The sequence below is a fragment of the Marmota marmota genome, unplaced genomic scaffold (assembly GCF_001458135.2).
Source record: "Marmota marmota marmota unplaced genomic scaffold, marMar, whole genome shotgun sequence".
Classification (NCBI taxonomy): Eukaryota; Metazoa; Chordata; class Mammalia; order Rodentia; family Sciuridae; genus Marmota; species Marmota marmota.
In genome coordinates, this window is record NW_026000207.1 from 2899596 (window position 1) to 2927373 (window position 27778).

The following is a 27778-nucleotide window of genomic DNA, read 5'->3' on the forward strand; positions in this document are numbered from 1 at the left end:
GGGACGTGGAGGCAGGCGGGAGGGGGCGTCCCGGGCCGGGGTCCCCAGAGCAGCAGGCGGGCGCAGAGGAGCAGAGCCGGGTCCTGCAGCCCGCCGCGGAGCTGGGAGCCGGGCCAACCTCCCCCCCCCCCCGCCGTGATGTCAGCGGGGCCACTCTTAAAGGGGCAGGCCGCCCGCCGAGGGTCGAAGCGGGGGCTGGGGCCTGCGGGCATAGAATGGGGGGTACAGCGACAATGATACGGGAGACAGAGGAAGCCTCAGCATCCAGTTGGACTGGGGCCCAGAAACCCAGGAACCTGCAGACCAGAAAGTATGCCAGGCCCTCAAGGGGGCCTGCGAAGCTCTGGGGCTCAATCCCCTCCAAACGCATAGACAGGCATACCACTCTGCCGGCCTGTCCCGTCCAGGGACTACATTCCCCATCAGCCCTGGCGGCCAGGGGCCGCACCTGAGGGAAGGGTCTGTCGCAGTGTCTGCTGGGAAGTGTAGTCCTTGTGGACGGGCCCCTCTACTCCCCTCCTGCCCCCCAGTTACGAGTGGGTCGGGAGGGACAGGCCAGAGGACACTTCTACCTTCCTTCTGACTTACTCGCCCACTGAGCTGCAGGGTTCTGGTTGTTTTGATTTCTCCATTGTGAGGTCTCTTCCTCTAATCAAGTCTTCAGGTCTCTGTTTAGGAGGCCAACCTTTCATGTCTTTTCCCAGGACCTCCCAGGTTTGGATCTTGGTGTGTGGGTATGTGTGTGTGCGTAAGCATGTGCGCGCACGCACGCACGCCCTTGCATGTTGCTCTGGATAGATACGTAGATGCCGTGTCTCTGTGCAAGGGATCTCTACCTTGTACTTTGAATGGTCTAGGTATACATTTCTCATTGTGTTGAGTATCCACTTTGGTCCTCTCTAGAGCAGGCTCGCTCTCTTTCTGTGTACCCTATCTCTCGGGGGTCTTTTCTCTTCCCTCTCTCATGCTGTGGGTATCTTCTCTTTTTGGCGGGGAGACTCTTTACTTTCCCTCTCTCTGTGTGCAACCCCCCTCCCCGCCTCTGTTTGCTTCTATGTACCGTCATTGTCCCACCTCCGCATTCCCTTCATTCTCCAAGCTTACAAGAAAACATCCCAACACTTCAGCATCAGCATCCCAAATTTATTCTCCAGCAGTTGTGTCCGGGTGGGAGAGGCTAAGGGAAGAAGAGGGGGAGGTGGGGGAGGAGGGGAGAGAGTCCCAGAGAGTGGCAGGCACTGGGCAGGGGGTGAGAGGTTCCCAGTAAAACTGGAGCCATGCATGGGCAGGTGAGCAGTAGTGGGTTGGGGACAGGGGAGTCTAGAACAAAAGCTGAATCCTCCATAGATCCCAGGAATACCCGATGTGATAGGGAGGTGGCCTGGAGAATGGGAGCACAGCCTCCCTCTTAGTCTACAACTCGGGCCAAAGTGGGAGGGGCCTAGAGGATAGAGGTGGATCTAATCCGAGTCTGGACCAAGCAACCCCAAGAGACTACTGCCCCAGGGTGGGGTGAGAGAAAGAGGCATTGAACTACCAAGATGGAGTTTAGAACCCCATGGAGTTGGGATGGTAGTGTGGTTCTCGAAGCCAGTGGAAGAGCATCCAGAACGCTGGGGGTGGGGGACAATATAGGGCTCAGCAGAATCTAGAACACAGGAAGGCTCTAGAGACTCCATGGAGTTTAGAATGTCAGGAATGCTTGTGAGGAGCATCTAGAACCCATGGGAGCAGAGGCCAGAATGCTGGGGGCAGGATCTAGAATGGGGAAGTGGGCCGAGAAGTGGGGGCTGCGACTGGCGAGCGGAGGGGGCATTGAGGACACCTAGCGGCAGCAGGTGAGATTACATGACGGGCACAGGCACCGGGCTGGTGGGGCTGCGGGCATCCGGGTGTACGAAGTCCGGGTTGACGTAGGTGAAGCCCTGGAAATCCGCCTGGTCGATGCTGGCCAGGACCAGGCGGTCCGGTGGGGTCAGGGCTGGCGCCGCCCGCGTGAAGAACTTATCGAAGTTCTCGCCACTGCGGCCACACTGAGGGAAAGTAGGAAGGGCAAGTCAAGCTCTGCCGGCTCCTGGGGGGCCTGTCCCGGAATGCCATTCCCGCCTCCTCCAGAGTCTGGACACTCCCTGCATCATCTCCGCACCCCCGTCCAGGGTGTCTCCGCAGAGGGGTCCTCTCCGCGTAAAGGAGTTAAAGCTCAGGAGTGCCCCCTCCCCCACTCGGGAACCTAGGCTGGCGGCTCCGAGGACGACTGACCGGGCGTGGCCTGAAGGGAGGCGCAATCTCCAAGCGCTCCAGCCGCTCCCAGTCAATCCAGCGGAAAAAGCCGTGCGCCCGGATGGTGGGCTCCCCGTCCGGCCCGGAGCCTAGGCGCTTCCCTGGGTGCTTGGTCAGGAACTGTGGGAAGCAGAGAGAGACAGACAGACGGACAGATAGAGTCCAGGACAGGGAGGCCACAGAGGAACAGACACAGGCACCGGATCCAGAGGGAGAAGAACAGCAAGGGGAAGGGAGATGGGGAGGAGGGGCAAGAAAGAAAGGGAGAGCGGAAGGGGAAGAGGGAAAACAAGTGGAACGGAATAGATGGAATCCAGACCAGGAGACCAAAGGACAGTCCGAAAAACAGAAAAAAAAAAAATCAAGGTGTGAGGGGAGCCCAGAAAGAGAGGAGTGGAGACATGGGGGGAATCCCAAAGGGGAAGGGGGAGGGGGAGGGAGAGAAGTTTGGAGACCCAGAGAAAAGGAGGAATAGAGAGTCAGAGTGAGGGAGCATGGAGAGGCAGAGGGCAGAGACCCAGAGAAGGCAGAACAAGAGATCCACAGTGTGCAGTTACGAGTGGGGAAGAGGGCAGTGGAGACCCAGGGAGAGGGGGACAATGTCAAAGTGTGGACAGAGATATAGGAGGAAACACCAAGAATCACCAGGGCCACACCCAGAAGGCCACCACATGCAGATGGAGGCAGAGGTATGAGACAGAGACCCAGAGCGAGTCAGAGGATGTGGAGACACCCAAGCAGGAGCGGTTGACACTTCTTGGAAACCCATGGTCAGAGAACCCCATGGTCCTCCTGCAGTAACTCCACCACCTTGGAGGAGAAGACTGAGGTCACAATCTTGGTGACTCTTCTAAGAGTCCCCCTGAACACAAAAGCTGCAGGAGTTCAGTCTACCTGACTCACCAAGTTCTGGAGACACAAGCCCTGGCCTTTCAGCACTTCCTGCCGTGAGCCAGGGAGTGGGAGCCGAGGAGGGTAAGGTAGAGGCTCGGGCTGGGTGCAAGCAGAGCAGCACATGGTGATTCTAACAAAACCTGTGCATTCCACCAGTTTCCAAGAAGATGGGGGTAAAGGCACTTGAGGAATGGGAGCCTTTTTAAAGACAGACCACAAAGGGGGCATGGATCATGAGTCTGAAGAAGCTGGGAGTGGGGATCCTCACCCCCTTGCAGATGGCCACAGCCTCCCGGGAAAGTGACTTGGGGTAGGTGACTGTTTGCTCCATGATGGCCTGAAACAGCTCCTCCTCATCTTCCCCATCAAAGGGTGGCTGTGGAAGTGGAGGAAATAAAGTCAGAGACCCTCCAAACTACTTTTTCCAAACCTTAATGCCCTCATCACCCACCATGAACACGACCAACGGAACCAACCACTGAACCCAACCACTCACTGCCACCAGAAAACTTCCCAGGAAGAGTAGACCAAACTCTCAAAGTTTAATTTCTCTGCAGTTTTTTGTTGTTGTTGTTGTTGTTGTTGTTTGGGGGTTTTTGGTCTCACATGCCTCAGTTCAATGCAGCTCACTGTCTGGCTTTGTTTATCTGATATGTCAATCAACAGGGTGTTAAATATGTAATATGCCATTTAAATAGAAGGGAGGAATACAGCAGGACAGACTGTAAATGCACTCTCCTGCTGAATGCACAACTCTGGGACAGGAAAGGCAACACCAAGGTGAGGGGTCTTAGTTTGGAGTCTAGGTGGTCTGTGTAGACAACTGGGGGGAGCATGTATTTCGGTAGGAAAAAAATGGCACTTTATCTTTTTAAGCTGCTAGCTGAGCATTAACATTTTCTCCAACTGTGAATGTAAGCAATAATCTCTGATAGCAGTAACTATATAACTTCATCACCAATAGAAACCACAGTATCTTATCATGAGAGTTGCAGGTACTTCAGAATATCAGTTTTCAGTCATTCCTACCTCCGGATATGTAAGATCTTCCTAAAACTGTGTATCACTGTTAGAGCTACTACTTAATGGATTGATTAAAAACAGCATATGTTCACATCCCAATTTTTAATATTTAGACAACTGTATATATTTAATTAAGTTAGATTCAATTAAATTATTAAAGTTTTGAAATCTATGTGATTGACTTTGTCATTCTATTATCTTATTTTGTGTACACGAGAACAATATTTTAAGAAGAAGCACACAGGCCTCCCCAGGCTAGTGGGGTCCCTGGCAACAAAAAAGGGAGGTGGTTACGCAGCCCCGCCTATGGTGAGACAATATTTCAGGACCCTGGACAACGCTGCCTGGGCTCAACGTCTGCCTGGCTGGGCACACCTCCTTAGACTTTTGACCTCCTTTCCACCTTGCTTTTCTTTTTTTTTTGGCGGACACAACATCTTTGTATGTGGTGCTGAGGATCGAACCCGGGCCGCACGCATGCCAGGTGAGCGCGCTACCGCTTGAGCCACATCCCCAGCCCCTCCACCTTGCTTTTCCTGAGATAAAGGCCACACAATGGGAGCACCCCACTGTGTTGCCTCTACAAAGCCAGCGTCTCCCCATCTTCCCCTTACCTGTCCCGCCAACATCTCATAGAGCAGAACTCCGAAGGACCACCAATCGACAGACTTCCCGTATGGCTGGTAGGCAATGATCTGGAGGGAGGCCCAAAGGCAAGGAATCATGATTTTTCTTTAAGAAGCCCAGGATTCCCCTGGCCTCGCTCTCGGGATCCCTACCCACTGCAAGTGCTGAAAGCACTTGAATTCTTCCCACTCTGAATATTTTGGCTAGAGCTCCACCCTTTGGAAAATTCATGAAACAAATTCATCTATTTAAAACATTCCTTTGCTCTCAAACAGAAAGACCACCTAAGGGCCAAGGCACAAGTTCCAGCCATCTAGAACATTTGGGTAACTGAACCTTGCCTTTGAATATCAGGAATGGGGCTAAATCTTGGAGACTAGAGAACACAGTCATCTAAGGTATTATTTTAAAAATAGATGCTCCTGTCCCTGAAGAATTCTGGCTTTGGTGAGACAGAGCGACCATCAGGAACATGTATTTCTCTAATGTTCCACAGGTGATTCTGTTACCAACCAGGTTTTTGATGGGCATTAGCATTCATCAGTTGAAAAGATCAAGGGACAACACCCCCAACACAAGCTTCTCACCAACCTAGAGAAGTTAGGGACACACAGCACCCATCTGCATGCACACCAGAACATGAACTCCAGCCCCTTCACAAAGCCAGAGCGATTCTCTGCCCACTGAGAGTACTTGAGGAAGTGCAGCTGCTCTCCAGGACTCTTAGGGGTGTGACCCTTCCCTCTGAGAGTGGCAGAAGAGCAGCCCACTGAGATCAAAGAGCCATGGCCCCTAGGTTCAATCCCCAGCACCTCAGAAACAAAACAAAACAAATCCATGTGCAAAACGCACCAGAGAGCTTTCCTCCAGTGAATTCCCCAGCTGGAGTACACAGGAGAGGACAGCCTCAACGCACGCATAGTATTCTTAGGGGACAGGCCCCTGCCCACACAAAGTACCCTAGAAATAGTCTCCACTCCTTAGGATGATCCAGGCCCTACTCACTCACCATTCCTACCAGCTGGTGCCACTGCCTTCCAACATCCACCCACCCGTGCTGCTCACGCTGCCTATTTAGAGACCCAGCTCCTCCACTTAGAGTGCTCAGCCAGCAGGCCTTCCCATGCAGACCCTGGAGGGAGACCTCACCTGCTTCCAACACCCACAGGCCCCTGGGCACCACCCTCTGTGAATACTACACAGCCACACCCACCAAGGGAGGTCAGAATGTGCCCAAAGCAGCACTTTAAACTCCAAGGTTACCTCAGGGGCTATGTAGTCCGGGGTCCCGCAGAAGGTGCGGGTTGTGGTCCCAGGGAAGACGTTCTCCTTACACATGCCAAAGTCAGTGATTTTGATGTGTCCTTCAGCATCCAGCATCACGTTGTCCAGCTTCAGGTCCCTGGAGGATGAGGGGAGGAGGAGGAATTGTGGGAAGGGCTCAGTTCAGCAGGCTGTAGCCCTAATCCCTTCCCCTCGAAGGCCAGACATCCCTCCAAGGAAAGTCCTGGGGCTGACCTGTAGATGATGCCCTGATTGTGAAGGAAGAAGAGGCCAATGGCGATTTCAGCTGCATAGAACCTGCAAAGTCAGTGTGAAGTTGGAAGGTCACTGGACCTAGCCCTACCACCCTCCCCTCCCTTCTTTCTTAGCTGAGACTCACGCTGCATGGGGCTCCTTAAACTTGCCCAACTGCTGAATGTGGTACATCAAGTCACCCCCGGTGACATACTCCATCACGAAATACAGGCGGTCCTGGGGAGGAGTGGGCAGGGCTTAGAGGCAGGGACACAAACATCTGGGATAGGAAAAGCCCTTTGCTCCCCACTCAGGGCAAACATAGAGGGCTCTGGATCCACCCAGCCAGAAATCCAGAGCAAGTGGCCACCCCAACACGAAGGGCCCTAAGTTTCTAATCCCGCCTCCTCATAATCTGCATGGCCCAGTCCTCCCTTCTTATACCTATCAGATGATCTGGTGCCAGCTGTCCCAGAATTGAACACTAAGGCTCACACACGGGACTGAAATTCAGGCACACCAAAACCTCTTTCCACATCCAGCCACCCACATGTGTAATTCTGGCTACCTATGACCAAAGGTGGTAAGGCTTCACCTGTACTTGTTTTTTAATCCAGGAAGCTGGTCATACCTCCCCAAACCCTGAAAGTCAAACCCCTTGCTCCATGCCGTAGTCTCAGGGAATTACCCGTTTCTGACCTATCCTTCATTTAGAACACACCTACTCCTGTGCTCAAAGATCCAGAGAGCTGGCTATATGTGCTCAGAACCAAGCTTGCCAGGGGCACAGGTATCCTGGCCGCGCCCACTCTGGATCCCATCCCCTGGCCACCCTCCAAGCATGGCATCCATTCCAAGCATGCCCAGGAGTCCACCGTCTGGCCATGCCCACTCAAGAATGAGTAAGTTTCCTTTTCCTTGCCCTAAACTCAGAATCCCAAAGCAGACAGCAAATCCATCCAAAGGGGGGAGAGGCAAGGTCTCTGGGCCAGACTCTGTCCCCTCCCTCCTCACCGGGGTCTGGAAGGTGGAGTGGAGCTGGGTGAGGAAGTGGGGCCGGCCGCCAGGACCTCGGCCCCCCAGTGCCAGCACGCGTTTCTCCACCAGAGTACAGTCCACGTCGTCGTCCTGCACGATCACGTCCTTTTTCAGGATCTTTATGGCATAGAGCTCGTCAGAGCCCCTGCGCTCGGCCAGCATCACCTACAGACAGCGATCCAGAAAGGGCAGTCCATTTGGGGAACTCAGGGGTGCAGGACCTTGCCCCATCTCCTAGCAGGGACACAGAGAATGGGGTCCCAGGTACCTTCCCCTTTCCTAAGCGGTGGTCCCCTGACTTTGCTCCCATGCCCTTGAGGAAATGTCCATACCTTTGTACCTCTTCCCTCCAGGAACCCAAGCAACCCCACCAAAATCCATTTGGGAACATGGGAGCCCCATCTCTCCCCACCCCTGCTTCTCACCTAAGGATCAGAAATCCAGCCTCCCCACAGACATCCTCCCCTTCCCCCAGAACCCCAGAAATCCAACCTTCCCAAAACTGCCTTTTCCTAGGACCATGAGGAAGCTGAAGTCAGAGATGTGCAGACGTCCTTGGCCGGCCCCAAAGAAGCAGCGTTTGGGGTCTGTGGGACTAGGGGATGGGGATGGGATGGGAGAGGAAGAGGGGCCCATCCGCACTCTCTGCGAGAAAAGGGAGAATGAGGTCCGGAGGTAGTCAAACCCAGACAGAGGTAGGAAGAGGCCCCTGAGATGCCAGAATGAGAGGGTGGGGAGAGATAAAGACAGGAAAGGGTGCCACTCCTCCCACCCTGCGCTTGGCCGAGGAGCTTTCTCTGACACCCCACATCCCGAGCGCTTGATTTATTGTTTAACACTTACGCCACCTCTGGGAAACCTTGCCGTCATCCCCATTTTACAGAAGAAGAAACCAGGGAGAAGAGGTTAAGCAATCTGCCCAGAGTCAGAGAGGGCAGGAACCTGGCCAGCCATCGGACCCACGCTGTTCATCTCTGTGATCTTGCTGCTCTCAGCCTCTCAGCCTGAATCCCTTAGACAAGGGGCCCCACTCCTGAGAATCTGCATTTCTAACAGGTCCCAGGAGGCCCTGCATGCTGCTGGCCTGGAGACCACCTGGGCTCTGAGCTGCCAGAGCTTCTGCACCTCCTCCTGCCCCTGCCTCCAGGAGGGTCCCCTAGTGAATGGCTGCCTCGGCTTCTACACTGTCCCTGTCTGTCGCGCGGCTCTTTCTAATGCACTCTCTGCTCGGCAGGCAAAGGGACCAATTTAAAAATAAATAAACCAGGTCATGTCTCCCCTATGCTTCCAACCTTCTAACGGCTTCTCCCTGCATTAGGGTTTCATTCCATGTGGCTTCACGGGTCCCTCCTCCTTCATGTTCAGCCACCCCGGCCTCAGATGCACTGTCCTCCCTCCCCCACAGGGATGCCCCGCCCAGTCTTCCTTCCGCTCCCCTGTCCTCCTAGCTCTCTCTCAAGCATCCTTTGGACCTTGGCTCAGGCCTTCGGAGGCTTCTGCAGATTGCTTTAAAGGGGTCAGTCGCCTCTCATGGTCTCTGCTACTGTGGACAGCTCCTTCATAGCCCTGGTCATTTGCCTCTCTCTGTGTGCCTATCTGCTCACACCATGGGCCAGCCCCCTGCGGCAGGGGTCTGTTTTGTTCTCCAAGATGCAGTAGCAGTTCCTGGGGCATAGCTGCAGCTGCACAAGGTGTAGTCTTGTGCAGAAGCGCAGTCTGACCTCCTGGATTCGGACTAACACTGCTGAGAAATCTCCATAGCTTCCCTAGGATACTGGGACAACAGGAGTGACCGCCAGGGCAGCTACTAAGAGCAGGTGTATTCACATATGCAAAGCACCCAGAAGGTGCCTAAAGTGTGAGAAAGGCTGCTGTGTTTGCCATGGCCCGGATACCCACAGGACACCCAGCCTCCTTAGGGGCTGGCGCCTGTGGAAATGCATTGGTAATATTAATCCCTGCCCATCACTGAGTGGCAAAGGATACCACAGGCACATCTGCCTTATCAGTGATATTTATGGACTACAGAATTAATAAAATCCAAAGGTAGAATTCAAAGAAAACTGTACACACTATACATGCATACATTTTATTTTGTTTTGCTTCGTGTCCCTAATCTCTAATTTTCTAAGGAAACTATTAACGCCCAAAAGGCTAAGAGAGCAAGATTAGATAACAGGTTCTAGACTTGGGTACTTCAGGACAAATCACCCCAAGCCACACCTCCCTCCACTGTCACTCATGACCTCTCTACTTCAGGCATATGCCATCTCCAACTTCCTGCCACCAGGCCTCTGCCCACTATCCGCCAGGTGTCTGCAGACCACACCTTCTCAGCTGCAGGCACAGGCAGGTGTTATGCATACCCATACCACCATGCGGCTGCTGAAGGACTCTGGGAAAAAGGCTCTGCCTCTCTGGGCATGGATTTCCTCCCTCTGTCCTTCCTTCAATGCAGCCAGTGCTCAAATTTCACAACGCAAAAGAGCCAGTGGAGGAATGTGCTTAGTACACAGATAGTCTCACTTAGTAGGTCTGCAAAGAGGTGAGAAACATGCTTTTTGAAGCAAATGCTCCTCTAATTCTGATGCAGGTGACCACAAACACAACCAGAACCCTGGTGGGAGCTGCTCTAAGAGCCCAGGAAGGATTAGCTGTGCTGCTGCTGTTGAATCTCACCTGTCCTGCAGCTATCACCTAAGTGCCGCTTCTTCTGGGAAGCCTCTGGGCCAGGTGTTGGGCTCCTACCACAGCCTGTGGCCACCCACTCCCACCCCCTGCTAACAACCCCTGACAGCCCCTCTGTCCTCGTGACTTGTGCAGCAGCCTGGGCAGCGCGAAGCTTCCCCAGCAGTTCCCATCCCCTTGCTTGGTTACAAGATCTGGCGAGAGGGTGCTGAGCGGACGGAGGCCTTGGGAGCCAGAGGCCCAGTGCACTTACTGATCCTCAGCTACAGCCCAAGTCTAGCAGTCTTCTTCCTGCTTCCACCTTGCCTTCTGCGGCCTGCATGCTACACCAGGGCAGTCACCTGTTACAACCTCAGTTGGCTCAGCTCAGCCCTCTCTGGCTGCTCCATGCCTTCCCCCTCACCCAGGGCCATCCTGGAGAGATGAGCAGGCATCCCTTCCCTCTCAGCTCCACCTCCTCCCCCCTTCCTCTGCTCAGGCTTCACTGTCCAGGCATCCTGACCTGCTCTGGCCTCAGGACCCTTACATGTGCCCATCCCTCTGCCTGGGAGGCCCTTCTCCCAGAGGTCCCTGAGGCTCACTCCTTCACTTCCTCTTGGTCTTTGCCTGAGAGCCACTTTCCCGGGGAAGCCCACTGCCTACTGAGAACCTCCCCAGCAGCATTCCCTGCCCTCCCTAATGCTCATATTCCTTCTTTTCACTTGCCACCTGTCACCTTTTACACATGACCATGTACTTATTTATTTGGGTTCATGTCTTCCCCCCAGTGAAAGCCCCAGGAGGGGAGGACTTTTTCTGTCTTGTGCAGAACCAGGCTTTGCACATGGAGATGCTCCACAAAATGTTCTCTGACACAGGAGCTGGAGAGAGAGCCTGCCTGCCCCTCCAGGCTCTGGGGAGCTGCCCCCACTCTCCAGGCTGTGCCCCCTCCCCAGGGCCTGAGCCACCTCCATTTTCAAACACACATCCCCTTGTCCTGGCCATCTCAGGCTGCCTCCTTGTCAGAGAACCACCTGCTTCTAATTCAGGACAGGGCCTGGCGCATGCCATGCCTCAGGAACTACTGCTCTAGGACTGGGTGAGCAAAGGCAAAGGCGGAGGGCCCCAGCCACTGAAAGATGGAAAACCCGAGGGCCAGGTCAGACCTCAGTGCCTCAGGAAAGCCCTCCTGGCCACCCACCCACAGGCTGGCTCATGGCCTCTTCCAGGCCTCTCCAGTACCCCCAGCCATCTCTAATTTAGCACACCTTCCTTTATTTAAGTATCTGTGGCAAGTCTCTGCCTGAGGACACTGGGATTATTCTGCAATCACTGCATGTACCTGGCACAAAGTATGTGCTCAACCTATGTGTGCAGAACTCAAGGTGGAGATCAGGGGAAGGAGGGGTAGGTAGAAAGAGGAAGAGGAAAAGCAGGTCTCATTCAGAGCCCGGCTATACTCACCTCATACAACTCCAAGGGGTAGTTACAGGCCTAGGGGAGAAGAAAGCAGAGTCAGGGCCCCAAGAGAGCAGGTGATTGCCCAAGACTGGGGACCAGGGCCCCTGATACCCATAAGTTGTGGGGATGAAGAACTACAATTCCCATCAGGCCCTGGGGCTAGAGCCCCCCAGAAGGGCAGAAGAAGGAGCCCCCAGTGTCTTCTGGGAATTGTAGTCCCAGGACCAGAGGGCAACCAGTGGGAAGAGGGCAAGGCCAGCTCTGAGCTGGGGGAGGCTGGGCTGTGCTCCCCTGGGGAAGCCGTCCAGGTACCTCGAACTTCTGGAGGAGGCTGCAGTTGTCAGCATCGGCCACCGGCACATTGTAATATTCGCCCTCCTCCTGGTTCAGTAACTTGTACCTGACATACAGACGGAGACCAGGGCCGGGCAGGGGTAGGGGAAGCAGGGCACCCATGGGAGAGGCAGAGACAACCAAAGGGAAGAAAGAGACACAGAGCGACAGACACAGAGATGGAGAGAAAGAGTGAGATAAGGAGGGGGGAGAGGGAGGGTAGGGGAGAGGGGAAAGAGAAGAGGAGGAGGAGGAGGAGAAAGAGGAGGGGGAGAGAGGAGGGAAAGAGAGGAGGAGAAAAGAGAGGAGGAGGAGGAGGGAGAGTGCTTCGAGGTGGAGGGGATGACGGTGGTCTGGAGGAGAGACCACACATGGATGGAGAAGGTGATCCTGAGTGTGCCCGGCCCTAGCCCTCCTCCTCACCAGCCATCCACGGGTGCCTTCAGCAGTTCGGAGACACCAAAGGACATGGCCCCCATGAAGTCATTGCGGGAAGTCCGGTCCCAGTCCCACACTTCCACGCTGAGCCTGCGCTCCACATCCCCCGGCTTCAGGTTGCTGCGGCAGGAGAGGGGCAGGGTGAGGGGTGGCCATTTCCTACTCATGCAGCCACCTCCGCCCTTTACAAGGGAGTCTCTCCACCCTGGCTGGTGGGGCCCACATAAACCTCCAGGACTCGCAGTAGCTGTCCCTCCCTGCTGACCTCTAGGCCCTTTCCCATCCCTGTCTCTTGGTCTCTCCCTCCCTGAGTCTCTGTCCTATCTTTATGGCTTCTCTTGGTGCCCTGCCACTCCCCCCCCCCNCCACTCCCCCCACCCTCCCTCCCTGTCCTGTCTTTGGACTCACACCTCTTCTCCTGAGACCTCTTTCTCTCTCTGGGTCTGTGCCTCCCCTGGTCTTTTCTTCCTAGTGACCGCCTCTGGCTGTTCCTCTCTCTCCTGAATCCTTTCCTCTTTGTCTCCTCTAGACTCTCTGGATCTCCTTTGTCTCTAGGTCTGCCTCTTTCTCTGGTCCCCTCCCCACCTGTCCCAACCACCTCTTGAGTATCTGTGAGTCTCTCTGTCTGTCCTCCAATCTGTCTCTTGATGGTGCTCTCTCTTCTCTGTGGCTGTCTCTAAACTTGAGGGCTTTTCTCAGCTTCTGTATCTCCATTCCCCTCCCTCAATCATTCCATTCCTTTGTCCTACCACCTTCTTTTGCCCCTGCTTGGGAGAGTCTCTCTATCCTAATACTTCTCTCAGCTTCTCTCTGGGATTTTCTGGCCACCAGGACCCTTAGATCGTCATCTGCCAGTCATCATAGCCTCCCCAGCACCCCAGCTCACAATACAAAGGTCTCATTCCACACAGGGTTTAGCGTGGCTTTCACTGTCCGCGTCTTCTGTTTTGTCAGGTTCCGAGGGTCTGGGATGAGCTTCAGTTTCACATAAGGATCAGACAGACCGTTGGGGTCCATAGGAATGAGGTTACGGGCCTCACCAACTGAAGCACAAATGGGGGGAGGGGGTCACTTGAGTTAGAGGCCCAGGAAGAGGCTCCTAGCCCTCTTCAGTCCAATCAAGAACCCCAAGCTCCTGGGCTGTAGCCTAGCACACGTGAGGCACTGGGTTCTATCCTCAGCACCACATAAAAACAAATAAAATAAAGGCATGTTGTCCATCTACAACTACATTAAAAAAAAAAAAAAGAACTCGGAGCCCCGACTTTTCTCACGTCCCTCACCTGCCAGAAGCCCAGGCAACCAGGCTCTTTCCTCAACCATTCATCCAGAAATCGGACCCCAGGTCCTCCCACATCCAGCCCTTTCAAGGGTTCTGATCCCTAGAAGTTGCAAGAGCCAAGGCAGGAAGCGGGGGGCCAAGCTGGAAGGGAATGGCTGAGCCGAGGCGCGCGCGGGTGGGCGTGGCCTCACTGTTGTGGGCGTGACCTCACGGTTGAGGGCGTGGCTTCAGTGCTGTGGACGTGGGCCAGCACGGTGAGGCTCGGTCACAGCCTCACGTCTGGGAGGGAGTGGGGCCTCACCAGTCACGTGGATCTCGTCGGCCGTCGGGGCCCGGATTTCTAGCTGTAGGCGCCCACGGCGCTCAGTGTGGTCCACCCCACACAGCGAGGGCACGCTCCGCACACAGCGCCGGTGCACGTTCATCTCGCAGCCTGGCGGGATAAAACTGGGGGTAGCACAAGCCCATCCCAGGTCCCACACCGCACCCGGCATTTCCCCAGCCCTGACCCTGGCTTTGAAGGGGCCCGGACGCGAGCAGTCAGCAGCGGGCACTCACAGGAGCACTTCATGCCCTGGTGCACCAGTCCGTAGAGCAGGGAGCCGCAGTGGTCGCAGAAGGTGGGACTGCTGTAGCTGTGCAGGCGGAACTTGTGCTTGTTCCGGGGGTCCTGGGCGGAGGAGAGTCGCTTAGGGGGGCTTAGGGGTGGGGAGGGCCCCCCAGCAAGAGGAGGATTTTTTATCTCCTTTTGCCTTGTTCTCTGCCTGCCATCTACTCATTTGGGGCTACAAATATTCACCAGGCGCCTACTGTGCGCCAGGCACTGTTCTGGTTAACAGGACTCAGCATTGAACAAATAAAAAAAAAAAAAAAAAAGCTCTCTGCTACCTGGAGTTTGCTTCCTAGTGGAAGAAGGCAGAGTATAAACACAGTAAATAAAATAAGTAGTGTGGTGGACAGTAATAGATGCTCTAGAAAAAAAAAAAAAAAACAAACAGCAGGGATAAAGACTGCCAGAATTTGGGGGGGCTGAAATTTGAAGTGGAGTGGTCAAAGGAGCCCTACTAACAAAATGGCAGTTGGGCAGAACTTGAAGGTGGGGACTTCTAACATTTTTGGAGAACTTGTGGGCTGTCCTGAACCCCAGGATCCTTTCCTGATAGCCTTAGTGTCTGCTCTCTGGGTGGACTGTGTTTTTCCAGACTCAATGGGATAGGGGTGGTGACCCCTCAGTTATGGCAGGCACCCAGGAGACCTGAATGAACTAGCATAGAACACCCAGGAGGACTCTGGATGTCAGGTGTGCTCAATGTCATGGTTCTGGCCGTAGTGATCGGTGTGGTTATTACTAGTAACGTTGCTGCCAGTCCTGTGTAGTCCTGAGTTTAAATGAGAGCTTGTGACTGTGCAAAGCCATTCCCAGTCTTGAGCCTCAGCATCCTCCTCTGTCTAATGGAAGTAAGCAATTCACAGCTTGAAGCAATGCTAACTTTTCAGAGTCATTTCCACAGGAATTTAGAACACCTACGCCGCATCTCCTACCAGCCCCCCAAACTTCTACCCCTAGGACAATGTTTGGTTGTTAAATAACTTGATATTTTTCTTTTTCTAGGAATTCATTGAAAGAATTGTCATAGGGAAAAATTTACAACAGTCTTGGCCTTTATTTTAGCAAGGTTTCTATTTTGAATATATATATTTGGGTTGGGGGAGGGAGTTGGAAATGGCCATGATCTCCTTCAAGGTTCTGGGCCTCTAACTCCAAAGGTTCTTGCCACCCTAAATAAGATGCCTGTGCCAGGGTGTGTGCTGGGTGGGGTAGGGACAGTTCTCAGCAGGGTGCCTGACACAAGCTATCCACTGACAGAAGCTTTTAGTCTCACAGTGAAGGTCCTTGCTAAAAGAAGTCAGCACAGAGCCTCCGGTTAGGCAGATCCAGGTCTGAGTCTTGGTCTGAGTCATTACCTGGCCCTGGGCCTCCCCACGACCAGCCCTTTTAGGACCCTAGGTTCCCTACTGTAAAATGGGGGCCATGAGCCCTTCCTGAAAAGGATTCATGAGGACCAAGTGAAATCATGCTTCCAAGCCCTTGGCATTTCTAAAGCCTTGATCCGTTTACTTACAACAAGATCAAAAGCATTAAGAAGCACAGAGAGAGAGAGAGAGGGGAGCAGAAGAAAGACTTCCTCCTCACTGTTCATCCTGTTTCCTCTCTGATGATAACACTTTCAGCAATGATAATAATAAATAATATTTTGGTTCTAGGTTCCAGATACCATCCATGAGTATCTGACTCACTGAAACCTCAGAATTATTCCATAGTGGACACAATTAACACCCCCACCTTACAGATCAGGAACTTGAGATCAAGTGGTAAGTTCCTTGAGGAAGGCTGCAGAACCAGAATGTGGCAGGGCTATGATCCCCTGCTTGGACGGGGACGGAACACTTCAGCTAACCTTACTGGCTGTGGAGATTCAGTTCTACTCCATGTCCAGAGACCTCGGTGTGTGCACAGGATGAGCACTGCACAGACCGAGCCAGGGCTGGTGGAGGTGGGCAGGTGGCCAGAACACACAGGCGTGTGGGCTGCGGCGTTCTATGAGGTCTCACCGCTATGTACTTCAACAGCCTGACCAGCTGGCCAGCTGTCTCCCAGGCTTCTGTGGATCTTTCTCTCTTTGCCTATCGTCTAATCACAGAGCGGTCACCCACCTGTGTCACACCCTGCACGTGTCAACCCACCGGCTTCAGGGAACTGTCAACACAAGCCAGGGACATCTGTCTAGATTTGTGCTGTCCCACTCAGTAGCCACTAACCACATGTAGCTCTTTAAGTTTAAGTCAGTTGGAATGAAATGGAATGGAGACCCCTGCCCCTCAGTGGAAGCAGCCCTATTTCATGTGCTCACTAGTGCACGTGGCTGACGGCCACCTGATAGCAAACAGGACACTTCTGTCATTGAAGAGCTCTACTAGCCAAGGCTAGGTCATCAGCCCTGTTTTACAGAAGAGGAAACTGAGGCTCAGAGAGGAAGTGGAGGGGCTGGGAGGGGCATCCAGAGTTGACAGTTGTTGTCAGCCCCTGAGAGGGAGAGGGGCAGGGTGGGAGGCTGTGTGGACCGGAGTGTGTGCACATGTGCAACTGCACTGGGCACGTGTGGGTGTGTGTCGCAGGGTCTCTGGGCCGCCCTCTCTCAGCATCACTAAGGGTCCAGGATCCACCATTTCCTATTTTAGCTTCTCTCAGTACCTGCGTGTCTGCCTCTGATTCTCGGCCTGTCTCTCTGTGTCCAGAACTACCCGGCTCCCCTCTATTGCTTTCTCTGTTCCATTTCTCTTTCTCTTTCTGAATCAATCTCTTGTGACTTTCTTTTCCTGTATCTCTGTCCCTTTTTCTATCTTATCTCAAGGTATCAAGGTCCAAATTGACCTCTCTGTTCCTCAGGCCTCATTTTCTTAAATCCCCCTACCTCTGGATTGTAGCCTACCCCCTCCAGTGCTGGTCTTTGGTTTCTTCACCCCTGCCTCCTCTCTGTCCCCCACCTGTGTCCCTGGCCTGTCCCAGGCCCCCTCACATTCCCCCTTTCCAGGCCAAGGGCAAAGAATCTGGGCCAGACTAGCTCCCCCTATCTCTTCAGCCCCCCTCCCCTACCAGCCTTAAAAATAGCAGGAGAAATTGGGACGGACGCCGAGGGGGTGAGGGCGGGGGTGCGGCTTGAGGAGGAAGAACCAGGTGTCCGGACACTCACATCCGTCTGGGGGCCCTTCCCAGCGCCTGGACACTCGAAGGTCACAAATTCGTGGCATCGTCGATGAACCACAAAGCTGCAGACTGAAGGTGAAAATCATAGAGACACAGAGGCAAGGAGAGATGGGAAGATCCAGAGAGACCCCCAACAGTCACAAAATTGGAAAGAGACTCAAAATTCTGACAGAGACAACCACACAGAGAAGATTCCAGCATACAGAGTCCAACAGATAGAAAATCAGAAGAGAGACCCTGGGCCGGGGGAGGGGAAACCAAGAATGTTCTCAGAGATGCAGAGAATCAGACTCAGAGCACAGAGCCCCCAGTGTGCAACCACAGCCCAAGGGAGACAGGGAGAAAGAAAGCAGCCTTCCACGGACCCACAGACCCCAGCCCACAGATGCAGATAAGAAAGCCAGGAGAGAGGCAGACAGATTTAAGGAGAGAAAACACAGAAATATCCTCAGACACAGCGGAGAGTGGCAACTTGGGCAGAAGTGAGTCTGGGGGCGCTGCTCCGGCCCGCCCCCCACCCTGACTCACTCTGTTCTCAGCAGTGGCAGCTGGTGCTTTAGGACTCGCCCCCCTTTCCGCCCCCCAGAACTGCCGGCCGGCTGGGCCCCCACCCGCCCATCCTTGACCCCACCCGGCCTGCCCCTGCCTAGAATGGCGTTGTCATGGTGATGGCTGCCTGGGTGGGGGGGCTCTGACTTTGCATCTCCAGCCCCTTCCCCCTTCAGCTCCCCTTTTCCAAATCTCCCTGTTCCCATGGCAACAGATTCTCCAAATATCTGTCCCCACCTGGAGCCGGCCGAGGGAGGGGCCCCCAGCACCACCTCCGCGGTGGCCCTGCCATCAGAACTCCCTCCCCACCACAGGCTGTGTCTCTGCCACACCCCCCGCCCCGGGCTCCCCCGCGCCTCTCTGGGGACCAGAGAACACGTGTGTCAGCAGCCTCAGCTGAGAAACCCCAGCCTCCACCCTCGGGGGTCCCAGCAGTCCAGGTCCCGGCTCTTACCTTGGCACTGCAGGCCCTGTTTTCCAATTCCCCTGGAAGAGCAAGGACCTGAGGTCAGCGCAGGGAAGGGTGGACCCTCCCACCTCTGAGAGCCATTGGAAGTCTGAGGTCTTGGCCTCCGACCTGCAGTTCTGGGCCCAGGTAGCTGAGCCCCAGCCGCCTCCCCTTCTAGAAGCCAGAAATTCTGGTCCAGCCCCTCCTCCTTCAGACCCTGGATTCCAGCCCCCGCCCCTCCTCGCTCAGACCCAGGGGTCCGGACCCTAGGTTCCCACCCTCCTGGAACCCAGGAGTCGGGGCTGCAGCCCCTCTGTGCTCCTCCCTCGGAGGTCTGTGTGACACAAGTCTACACCTCCAGTCCCCTCCTCTCTCGGCCCCCAGCCCCTTCCCTCACCAGATGAAGTCGGTACAGTGGCTGCAGAAGGTTGGCTGCTTGAAGAAGCGAGCGGTGAACTTGTGGCTCTTGACTTCGTGGACAACCTTCTGCCTCAGGGCCCCCTTTCTGCAAAACAGGGGTCGGGGTCCCCCCTCTGAATCGCCTCCGCCGGGGCCCAGACCCGCCATGGCCCCAGGAATGCAGCAGGGACCAGGACCCTGCCTTTCTGGGGAAACAGGTGTACTGGAGAGGAGCGGGGACTCGCGAGATCCCGAGGTGGGCAGGAGAGGGGCGAGGCACCGCCAGGTGCGCAGCGCAGGCAGGAGCGGCACCCCCGCCTGCCCCGCCTGGGGCAGCGGGCGGGTGCGGGAGAGCAGAGCCCGGGCGCCGAGGAGCCGGAGGCACGGGCGGCGGCGGGAGCTTGGGCTCGGCACCTGCTGAAATGTGGGAGCCCCGGGTGGGGGGAGGCGTTGCCATGGCGACCGAGGGGCGGGGTTTCTGCTTAAAGGCGCCCCCCTCCCTGAGACATGGGTCGAATGCCCTCCCTTTCCCCTACACGTGCACACACCCACTCCGTGAATTGGCTGCGGGGAGAGGGCATTCTCTAAGCCTTGTCCCCGACAATCTGTTATCCTGATCGGCTCCCTTTTTCTTCCCACCCAGTTGCCTTGGTGTGTCCGGTTCGCCCCCTGCATCTCCCCTCGGGTCTCCGTCTTTCTGACGGTGTCACTCTGAGTCAATCAACAAACTTTCTGCTTAGTGCTGAGAATCCAATGGTGGACAGAGATTTGGTGTATTACTTTCTCCCATGCTACTGGAGTCTCTTTTTTTCCCACGATCTGTGAATTCTTTTTCTATACGTCTCTCTCTGGAAGCGTCTCTTCCTCTTGACTTTGTCACTTTCCTTCTATTCGTGAAGATTCATATTCTCAATTTTCTCTCCCTTTCTCCCCCTCCCTCTCTCTCTCTCTCCCCCTTTCTCCCTAGATCTGTTTTCCTTTGCCTGTCCGAGAACGTCTGTTTCCATTTCTCTCTTTCTTGGGCTGTGTGTCTCCATCAATGCCTGTCACCTCTCTGGGTCTTAGTGTTAGGAGGATCAGTCTCTGCCCCTCTCTCTGACTGTTCTTGCCTCTCTTCTCTCTCCCACATCCCTGCCTTTATACCTGCCTGTCTGTTTCTCTTTATGGCTAATCTGTTGGGCTTGCCTCTTTCTCCTCAATCTGTGGTTTAATGTTTCTCTTTGCCTGTCCTTCTCTGGTTCTGTCAATCTCTCTGTCGCTAGGGAAAAGCTCTGAATATTTGCCTCTGTCTCTCCTCCCCGTATCTCTTTGTGATTCAGCGTCTCTCCATTTTCTCTTCTCTGTCCCTTTCCCTCTGATCCTCTATTTGTCCCTCTGGCCCTGTGACTCTGTTTCTGGGGCTCACTCCTCTGTAGCTCCCTGGGAATCAATGTCCTGGAGGTTGCTTCTCCATGTCTCTGGCTCTGGTCATCTTGATCTCTGGGGGTGGTTCCTCTCCACCTGTGTCTCCCTGAGTGATTCCATCTCTGGGGTTCTCCCCCGTTGTCTCCCTAGGACTATTCATCTCTGGGGGTCGCCCCCGGCCCCAGTACTCTGTCTCTGGGGGTCGCCCCGCCCACCATTCCCGAGTGTCCAGCCCCAGGACTCTCCGTCTCTGGGCGTCGCTCCCCGAGTCTCCCTGGGAGTCCGTGCACCCCGGTTGCCGGCTGCGCGCATCTTCCCCGCTCCCCCTCCGCTGGGCGGTGTCCTCCACTCGCGCGCGCTTCCGGGTCGGGGCACGCGGAGGCCGCACTGTTGCCAGGACAACCAAGGCCCGCCCCGGGCTGCGGGCGCAGTGCACCCTGGGACCTGCAGTCCGCGTCGCGCTCAGGCTGAGCCCGGGCGCGGCCCCGGACCTTCCTTTCCCGGCGAGCCGCGCGCGGTGGGCGGGGTCCCGCAGGCGCCGCTGCCCGGTTCTGAGCGCTCCCTGTGGAGGCGTGGGTCCTCTGCCTTCGCCCCAGCTCCAGGATTTCGGCTGGCAGACCCTGGAGACTGGACTAGGAGCCCCTCCGCCTTCTAGGCCAGCGGCCTCGGCCCTTTCCCGAGTGCCCAACGCTTTCCCCGCCCCCGTGGTGACGGTGAGAGCTATTCTTTCTGGTGCCTTCCGGAGGCCGGGGCAGGGGAGGGGAACGAGACGCCCTCTGAGAAGGCGGCTGGGTGCAGGTCGGACTCCCGCAGAGATGAAGCGGCTTTGCATTACCCAAAAGGAATGTGCCCTACTTGGCCCTACCCCGCCTTCTTCCAAACTTTTCAGTATCTCTTCCTAATTGCTTTTGCAGGTGTAAGGGCACAAAGGAGGTTGCGTGATTTTGGAGTTTTCCTAGATATTGTCCTCAGTTTGGGGAACCAGGACCTGTGGGACAGAGGTTCACGGCAGGAGTAATACACTCAATCAGGGTGTGTGGTCAGGCGCACCCAGCAGATAAGACCATGGAGCTGATGATAGCAGGAATGTTGGCAGGCTCAGAACCTGAAGGCCTTGAATGCCACTGAGGGTTTTTGATAGCACCTGTAGGCACGTGGGGTGAGATGTGGAAGGATTTCAACAGGAGAAGGCAGGATCAGCTATGGATGTTGGGAAATTCTCTGAGGCTAGGGAAGGCCAGAGGTAAGAAGGTCAAGGAGGCTGGGGCAGTAGCTCAGGTGGGGAACAGATGTAAATGGTACTTAGAAGGAATAGAGAGTGTTTTAGACCAGGTGCTTGGGTTCTCAGCTCTGAGAGTCTGTGGCTGGGCAGGGAACCTGGGAGGAAGAGTTGATGTTGGAGAAAAGATGCTGCACTCAGTGGGACATTGTATTTCTGAGGTGCTGAAGGGACACCAAGGAAGGGAAAATCTTGTTCATTTTTAATCCCATCCAGCCCTCCTGGCTTGGGGAGGAATCCAGAAGACCCAGATTCTACTAGTGTTAGCTTTGTTTTTTTGGCAGGGGAGAGGGTGCTGGGGGTTGAACCCAGAAGTGCCTTACCACTAAGCCACATCCCCAGCCCTTTTTATTTTTTGAGACAGGGTCTCACTAACTTGCTTAGGGCCTTGCTAAGTTGCCCAGGCTGGCCTTGAACTTGTGATCCTCCTGCATTTAGTTGCTGGGATTAAAACACCCTGCACAGCTAGGTTTTTTGGATGTGGCCAGGATCATCTTGGCTCCAACCTCCTCCTCCATCAGACTGAGAAATCTGTCTGGACCTCACCACTCTCCTGGAGTCCTCCCCAGAAATAAAGAAAGCACAAGTTCTCCTTTTATCTTTATATTGAGATTTTTATAAAGAACATTATGGATGTGGGAGTGGGGAAGGGACAAGGCTTCTATGACTGACAGCACAAGCTATTGGAACCAAAAGCTCCAGGGAATTAAAAAAAATAAAATATATATTTATACATTTATATATCACATTATGCATGTGAGTCCCAGAGAAGCAGGAAGCAGCAGCAAGAAGCATCTAGCACACAGAAACACACGTGCACATGCACCACACTCAAGCAATGCCATCCCTCTGGCTATGGCAGCAGCAATCCCCATTCCCCACCCACCCAAAAAGAAAAGAAAGCTGAAAAGGAACTTCGATCTGGAAGAATAGGGCTACCAGTAATTTCTGCCCTCATGACCAGAAAAAATTAAAAAAAAAAAGGAAAGAAAAACCCAGGCATATGTTGCCTTTAAGGCTGGCAGTGGCCATTTTATTCCCATCCCTGCCAAGGCAGGACGTGTTATTTTTAACACTGAGGACCACATCACTGCCCCTCACAAATACATCAGATGGTCATCTTCAAGACCATGTGGTTCTTGCCAGTTTTTTCTTTTTAATAGTCCAGAATAATTAGGATAAAAGGCATCTGCACCTCTTGCTACCTTTAAGATGGCCTTGGGGCAGTGGGATTTTAGTAAGCCTGGCAACAATTCTGCAGTCAACCTTGGCAAGACTGAGTGCCAGGCAGGGCCTAGGGACCCAGGGTCTGTGCTTAAAGCCTCTCGCCCACTAGGAATTATTTACCTCCAGAGATTTTTTTTTTTTTTTACTTTAAAGGGGAGGTGCACTGTACACCCTCCTCCACTGGGAGAATGGGGGGCTGGTGCCTAGCTACCTACCCTCCCCCCCCCCCCCAACACACAAATACACAAGAACTAAGGCACAGCTAGGGCGGGCAGGCATGCTTTGGCAATGAGGCCCCTCAGGAGGCCAGGCATGAACAGCTGAAGTGAAGGGTGTGGGGTGTGTGGAGCTCAGCACCTTTGGAGGTGGGGTGGAGGGAGACAGAAAGGTCTCAGGGCTCCCGAAGGAGGAGGAAGAGGTGATTAGGAAACAGGCTACAGGAAAAACCAGAGGTGAGAAGAGGCAGAAGGGGATTGGGGAGAAACAGTTGGGGGCAAAGTACAATGTGGGCCAGCAAACAAAACAGGAAGGAAAGGAAGGGAGACAGCAAGAGGAGAGGGAAGAAAAGTTGGAGAAGCATGAAGAAAATAGAGAGGGAAGAAGGACTCAGAGGAAAAAGAACCAACTGCAGACGCTGATGGGAAGAATGAAGAGGTTGGAAGGAGACCGGGAGCCCTTTGTGAGTCTCAGACCTTGACAAACACCAGGCGCGCAGAGTACACCAGGTCAGCCACATATGCCAGCAGGTTGATGGCTGTCAAGATGGCCACAGCCAGTCGGCGGTCCCAGTCACACACAGAGTGGGGGTGACGGACAGCACAGCCCCCATCCCTCGCCCGCTGGGAACGGCCACCATACCTCTCGTCGAACTGGTACAGAGGCCAGAGGACCAGGGCAGTGGCATACAGGATGACAGACAGCAGGGCCAGACCTGACAGGAAGCTGGGGAAGGGGATGGGCAGCATATTGGTACAGTCCCCCAGGTTCAGCAAGATGGCTATGGCTGCCAGGATGAAGCAGATGGCATACACTGCCACACACCACTCCAGGGCCGGCTTGTGCTGGTACAGGGAGGGGTTGCTGATGAAGGCGAAGATGATGCAGGCTACAAAGGTCTCTAGCACCTTGAGCAGCCCTGGCACGGTGGCCATGTATCCCGTGATCTCACCAGGCCTTGCCCGGGTCCAGGCTACTTCAGTGGCATAAGCCACACACGCGATGCAGGAGAAAGCGGTGGCTGCGATGGCGTGGTCCCGGGTACGACCGTGAGACAGGAACTGCACGTAGGTGGTGGGGTAGATGATGGAGGATGACAGGCAGAAGAGGGCCGCGTAGCAGGCGAAGGTGATCGGGAAGTTACGCCAAGACAGGGGGAAGCGGGACTGAAGCCCACCTAACTCCACGATGAGGATGATGAGGGTCACGGAGAAGCAGAAGCACCAGGTGAACATGGACCAGTTACCCATGGGGCCCATCCAGGCACCCACACTGGCCACCAGTGAGAAGGCCACACAGGTGGACAACAGCTGCAACAGGCGCAGGAGGCCCAGGGGCTGGGTCAGTGCGCGAGGGGACCCCACAATCATTGAAGACCCCAGGCCTGAGGACGTTGTTGTGGTTGTGATGGTTGTGCGGGTCACCGTCACCGCCATGGCTGCAAAAGGCAAAAGACAATGTCTCAGTGAAGTCCCAGACAAAGAAATCCAGTGGCCCAGCCCTCATTTGTCCTAGGACAAATTATTCTAGGACATGGGGCTTTCAGTGTGCAAAACAGGACAGTCCCTGGCATATGAGAATGAATTGGTCACCCTGGTTCTTGGCTCAGACTACCTCACCCAAGACAGAACCCAGAATTCTGGGTCTCTGTATTTCTCCTGCCCCCTCCAGACACTCAAACCTCCTTTCCTCCTTACAGATGGGACTCAGCGACCAGCAACCCAGCCACTTAACATTTTGAATTCTTCTAGATTCAAATAGGAAGACAAGAGGCCTATCTTGCAGGCTCCAAAATCCCCTCTGAAGTTCCTCCTTATGGAGACGGAAGGCTCTACACTCGAGCCCCTATAAACAAGCTTCCTTCTTTTATGAACTAATAGCCACTCAGACATTTCCGGGTCCTACTTATCCAAGAGTTCAACTTCCACGTGCTATGTTCTCACATGTCTGATCAGAGCTCCAACCTCCCACCTTGATGGTCTTACAAGCTTCTGGAAGGGGGTGTAAACTGCTGCTCCCACCTCTCTCTGCAGAGGTCAGGAATCAGATTTAGATCTAGAGTACTAAAAACCAAGGAAGGCTAAGTTTTCTCCTTTGTTCCCTCACACTGAGTGTCCCCTCCCCCAGGAGCCCCCAAGTTCTGGGAAACTCAGCTGCTCCCATTCCCAACTCACCCCACCCCAGCTCCTCGCACTGGAGTCCCTAGCCTCCACCGGTCAATCACTCAGCCCTCAGTCTCAGGTGAGTCACATTCTAGAGACACCTTTCTCCCCACTTCCAAATTATACATCTCCCACGCCTCATCCTAAAGGCCCTCAGGTATCAGGACCAGACGCTCAGACCCTTCCTCAGGATGCAAAAATGTCTAATCTCAGCTGACATCCCTAAAAATATCTGGACGTGGCTCTCAGCCAAAAAACTTTCCTCTCTCCAGTGTCAGGCTCACAGCAGAACAAGAGCCAGGCTTCACCTCTCCAGAGGCCTGTCCCAAACAGCTCCCAGAGGACACAGAACACTCTACTTCCCCCACGGATGCCTGAGGCCCGATTCCTTGGGACCCAAGCTTCAGGTCTCTCTTCCCTCAGATCGAGGTCTGGACTCCAACCTTCCTCCCTCAGGCCCAGGTGGTTAGGACCTCAGGGCACTCACCTGCAGTCTTAGCTGAGCCGGCCAAAGAGAAAGATCCGGCAATGAAGGCGATTCAGTCGTCCACCTGGAGAAGACTGGTCAGCGCCCCTGGAGCGGAGAGAGGCCCTCTGTGTCAGCTCACAGCTGGCTGACCTGGCTCCTCCCCCCAAGGCCCAAGCGGCCAGCGCCGGCCATGGACTCCTCAGCCGCCGCGCGCCTCCTGGTCGGGGCCGGGACTTGGCTCCAAGCCTAGACGCGTCGAGGAGTTGACCCTACAGAAACACCGCCCCTTCTTCCTCCCCAGATACAAACTGCGGGCGGGAGTGAAGAGAAACAGGCGAAGGAGCACGGCCCGCGGCCAGCGAGGGGCGTGTGCGATCTCAACCCTGCCCTGGCCAGGGAAGTACTCGGCGGGAGGCGGGAGGCCCTGGGCGGTGGCTGCGGGGGCGGGCTGCCCAGCTGCGCCCGACGTCTCCGCGCCTTATAAGGGCTTCAAGTCGGTGCAGCCATCTGGAATGTGGCGCGGACCAAGAGGCGGTGCCGGGACCCCAGCCCCGCACTGGCCAGCGCTTTGCCCACCCCTCGCCCGCTGTCAGGGGAGGGGCGCCCCGACCCCCAGGTCCTAGCAGGGATGGCAGGCCGAATTTCTGGGTTCCAAAAGTGTGAGCTCTGTGAGTACGGGCCGGGGACCTAGACCTACATGAAGGAGTACTAAGCTGGGATCCCAGACGCCCGGCTTCACCTTGCGGAGGCCCCCTGGCTCCAGGCCGGAAATCTGGCACAGGATGCCCGGAGATCAGTAGCCACACATTCATGAACGCAGGTCCCCGGCTAGGGCTCGCAGAGCGGGCACCTGGGAGGTGCCACGTGGATGGAGTCAGCCACCTCCAGCTCCCCAGACCCAGCCAGGACCTGTTAGCAGGAAGTCGGGACTAGCCGCACCCCCCTAGCTCCTGAAGGCGGGTACTGCCCAGCCGCCCACCGGAGGGTGAAGGAGGAGCGACGTAACTCACTCACTCCTCGTGGAAGGTGGGTCTGCAGGGCGGCGGGGAGGGGGATCCTGCGGAGAGGTGGGGGTCCACCCCGCCCTGAAGGCCTCCAGCAGCTGCCTGAGGTCAGAGCTCGGGAATGCAAAGCCGCAGACTGAAGCTGGGAGAGGAAACGCCCCTTGGGGCTTCCACGCGGAGGACTCCCCAGCCACACCCAGCACCTCGGCGCCCTCCCCTCCATTCCAGGCGCCACACCCATCTCTCCCTAGACACGGGGGCCGCCCCGAACCCCGAATCGGCCTTTCTCCACACCAGGAGCTGGGCAGCCTTGTGCTTTCCTGGCCTCCCTGGCCGGACGGCAGCCCCCGCCTTTCAGGGAAGCACAAAGTTCGTCCCCGGGAGGCAGAGGATCAGAAATTTTGAAATACAGCCACTTTCCAAACCCAGGAGTCCCAGCCCCAAGTCCCTCCCCTCTTCCTCTCCTGAGCACCTCGCACACCAGATTCCAGCCCAGCCAGACACCTGGGAGGCCCATCTTGTGTCCACGCCCTCAGGCCCAGGGGTCCCGGCACCACTCCTTCTCCAGTCCACAGCCCTCCTCCCTCCGACCCAGGGTCCAGGCCCCAGCTCTTCTCTTTCAGTCCAGGTTCTCAACCCTCTACTCCGCAGAATCCTGGAATCTTGGTCCAGCCCCAGTCTTTCTAGAGACGTAGACATTCCGAATCACAGCCCATTCCTCCCTCTGGACCCAAGGATACTGAACTGCTGCTCCCGCCCTCTGGGGGGTCGGTCAGCCTCACCTCTTCGGTCAGCGGCGGTTGCGGCTGAAGCAAGCGCGACAGCTGCAGACCAGAAGGGTCTGCGAGCTGGGGAGGGTTGGCCGGCTGCGGAGGGAGCGCGGGCGGGGCCGGGGGCGGGCCGCGGGCAGCGGCCAGGCTAGCGGCCGGGGCAGTAGAAAGGGACTTCCCCAAGCTGGGGCTATCCCCTGCCCGCCCTGAGGGCGGGGCCAAGATCACACCACGCCCCTCCTGAGCTGAAGCTTGTAGCGGAGCTCGGGCTCTACCAGTAAGCCCAGTGGAGCACTGAGGTCACCGTTGCCATGGTGACAAAACAGGAAGACACAACAGCTGGCGGAGTGGGGGCTCCTGGGGGATGCCTTCCCGACACAGCCCAGAGAAGTCTCCAGGATAGGCCGGGAAAGGCTGTTTCCATAGAAACCCACATGTTTGTGGTTTGTTTAGAACAGAGCCCCCCAACTCAGGTCCCCATCCCAGCCTCATCTCACTCAATTGTGCCTCTCCCTTCATGTCTC

General features: G+C 55.5%; 3 protein-coding genes across 6 annotated transcripts in view; all 3 read right to left on the reverse strand.

Moving 5' to 3' along the window:
• The window catches only part of Cacng7 (calcium voltage-gated channel auxiliary subunit gamma 7), a 30090-nt gene extending 18158 nt beyond the window's left edge, over positions 1–11932 (reverse strand). The window contains exons 1-2 of the mRNA XM_015505450.2: positions 11928–11932; positions 4957–4962 (exon numbers count right to left, since the gene is read on the reverse strand). The gene's annotated coding sequence lies outside the window, so the exon portion shown is untranslated. The remainder of the gene's footprint in view (positions 1–4956; positions 4963–11927) is intronic.
• Prkcg (protein kinase C gamma) lies at positions 1130–19165 on the reverse strand. Its single transcript, XM_048791616.1, has 18 exons — positions 18722–19165; positions 18331–18362; positions 17314–17396; positions 14120–14231; positions 13863–13994; positions 13166–13322; positions 12265–12399; positions 11821–11908; positions 11512–11541; positions 7873–8025; positions 7357–7545; positions 6488–6579; positions 6343–6405; positions 6088–6226; positions 4812–4892; positions 3443–3550; positions 2260–2400; positions 1130–2033 (listed from the first exon to the last, which is right to left on the reverse strand). Exons 1-18 carry the CDS (start codon positions 18889–18891, stop codon positions 1845–1847), a joined length of 2094 nt encoding a protein of 697 aa, XP_048647573.1. The 5' UTR covers positions 18892–19165; the 3' UTR covers positions 1130–1844.
• Positions 19166–21993: 2828 nt separating this feature from the next.
• Positions 21994–27778, reverse strand: part of Myadm (myeloid associated differentiation marker) — a 6816-nt gene continuing 1031 nt past the window's right edge. The window contains exons 1-3 of one of the 4 annotated variants that reach the window (XM_015505416.2): positions 27267–27417; positions 25499–25585; positions 21994–24287 (exon numbers count right to left, since the gene is read on the reverse strand). In XM_015505416.2, coding sequence (XP_015360902.1) covers positions 23320–24285 — 966 coding nt within the window. In that variant the 5' untranslated portion in view covers positions 24286–24287; positions 25499–25585; positions 27267–27417 and the 3' untranslated portion in view covers positions 21994–23319. Of the gene's footprint in view, positions 24288–25498; positions 25586–26490; positions 26627–27266; positions 27418–27778 lie in introns of those variants that run through there. The other 3 variants (XM_015505419.2, XM_015505418.2, XM_015505420.2) reach the window with 3 other exon arrangements.

Bases quoted from the DNA above. Each gene is read 5' to 3' on its own strand.
- Prkcg (XM_048791616.1), bottom strand. From the start codon at position 18,891: ATGGCGGGTCTGGGCCCCGGCGGAGGCGATTCAGAGGGGGGACCCCGA. The intron at 6,227-6,342 runs GTCAGCCCCAGG...CTCATCCTCCAG, and splicing joins AATCAGGGCATCATCTACAG to GGACCTGAAGCTGGACAACG. The intron at 2,034-2,259 runs GTCAGTCGTCCT...ACTTTCCCTCAG, and splicing joins CTCCCTTCAGGCCACGCCCG to TGTGGCCGCAGTGGCGAGAA.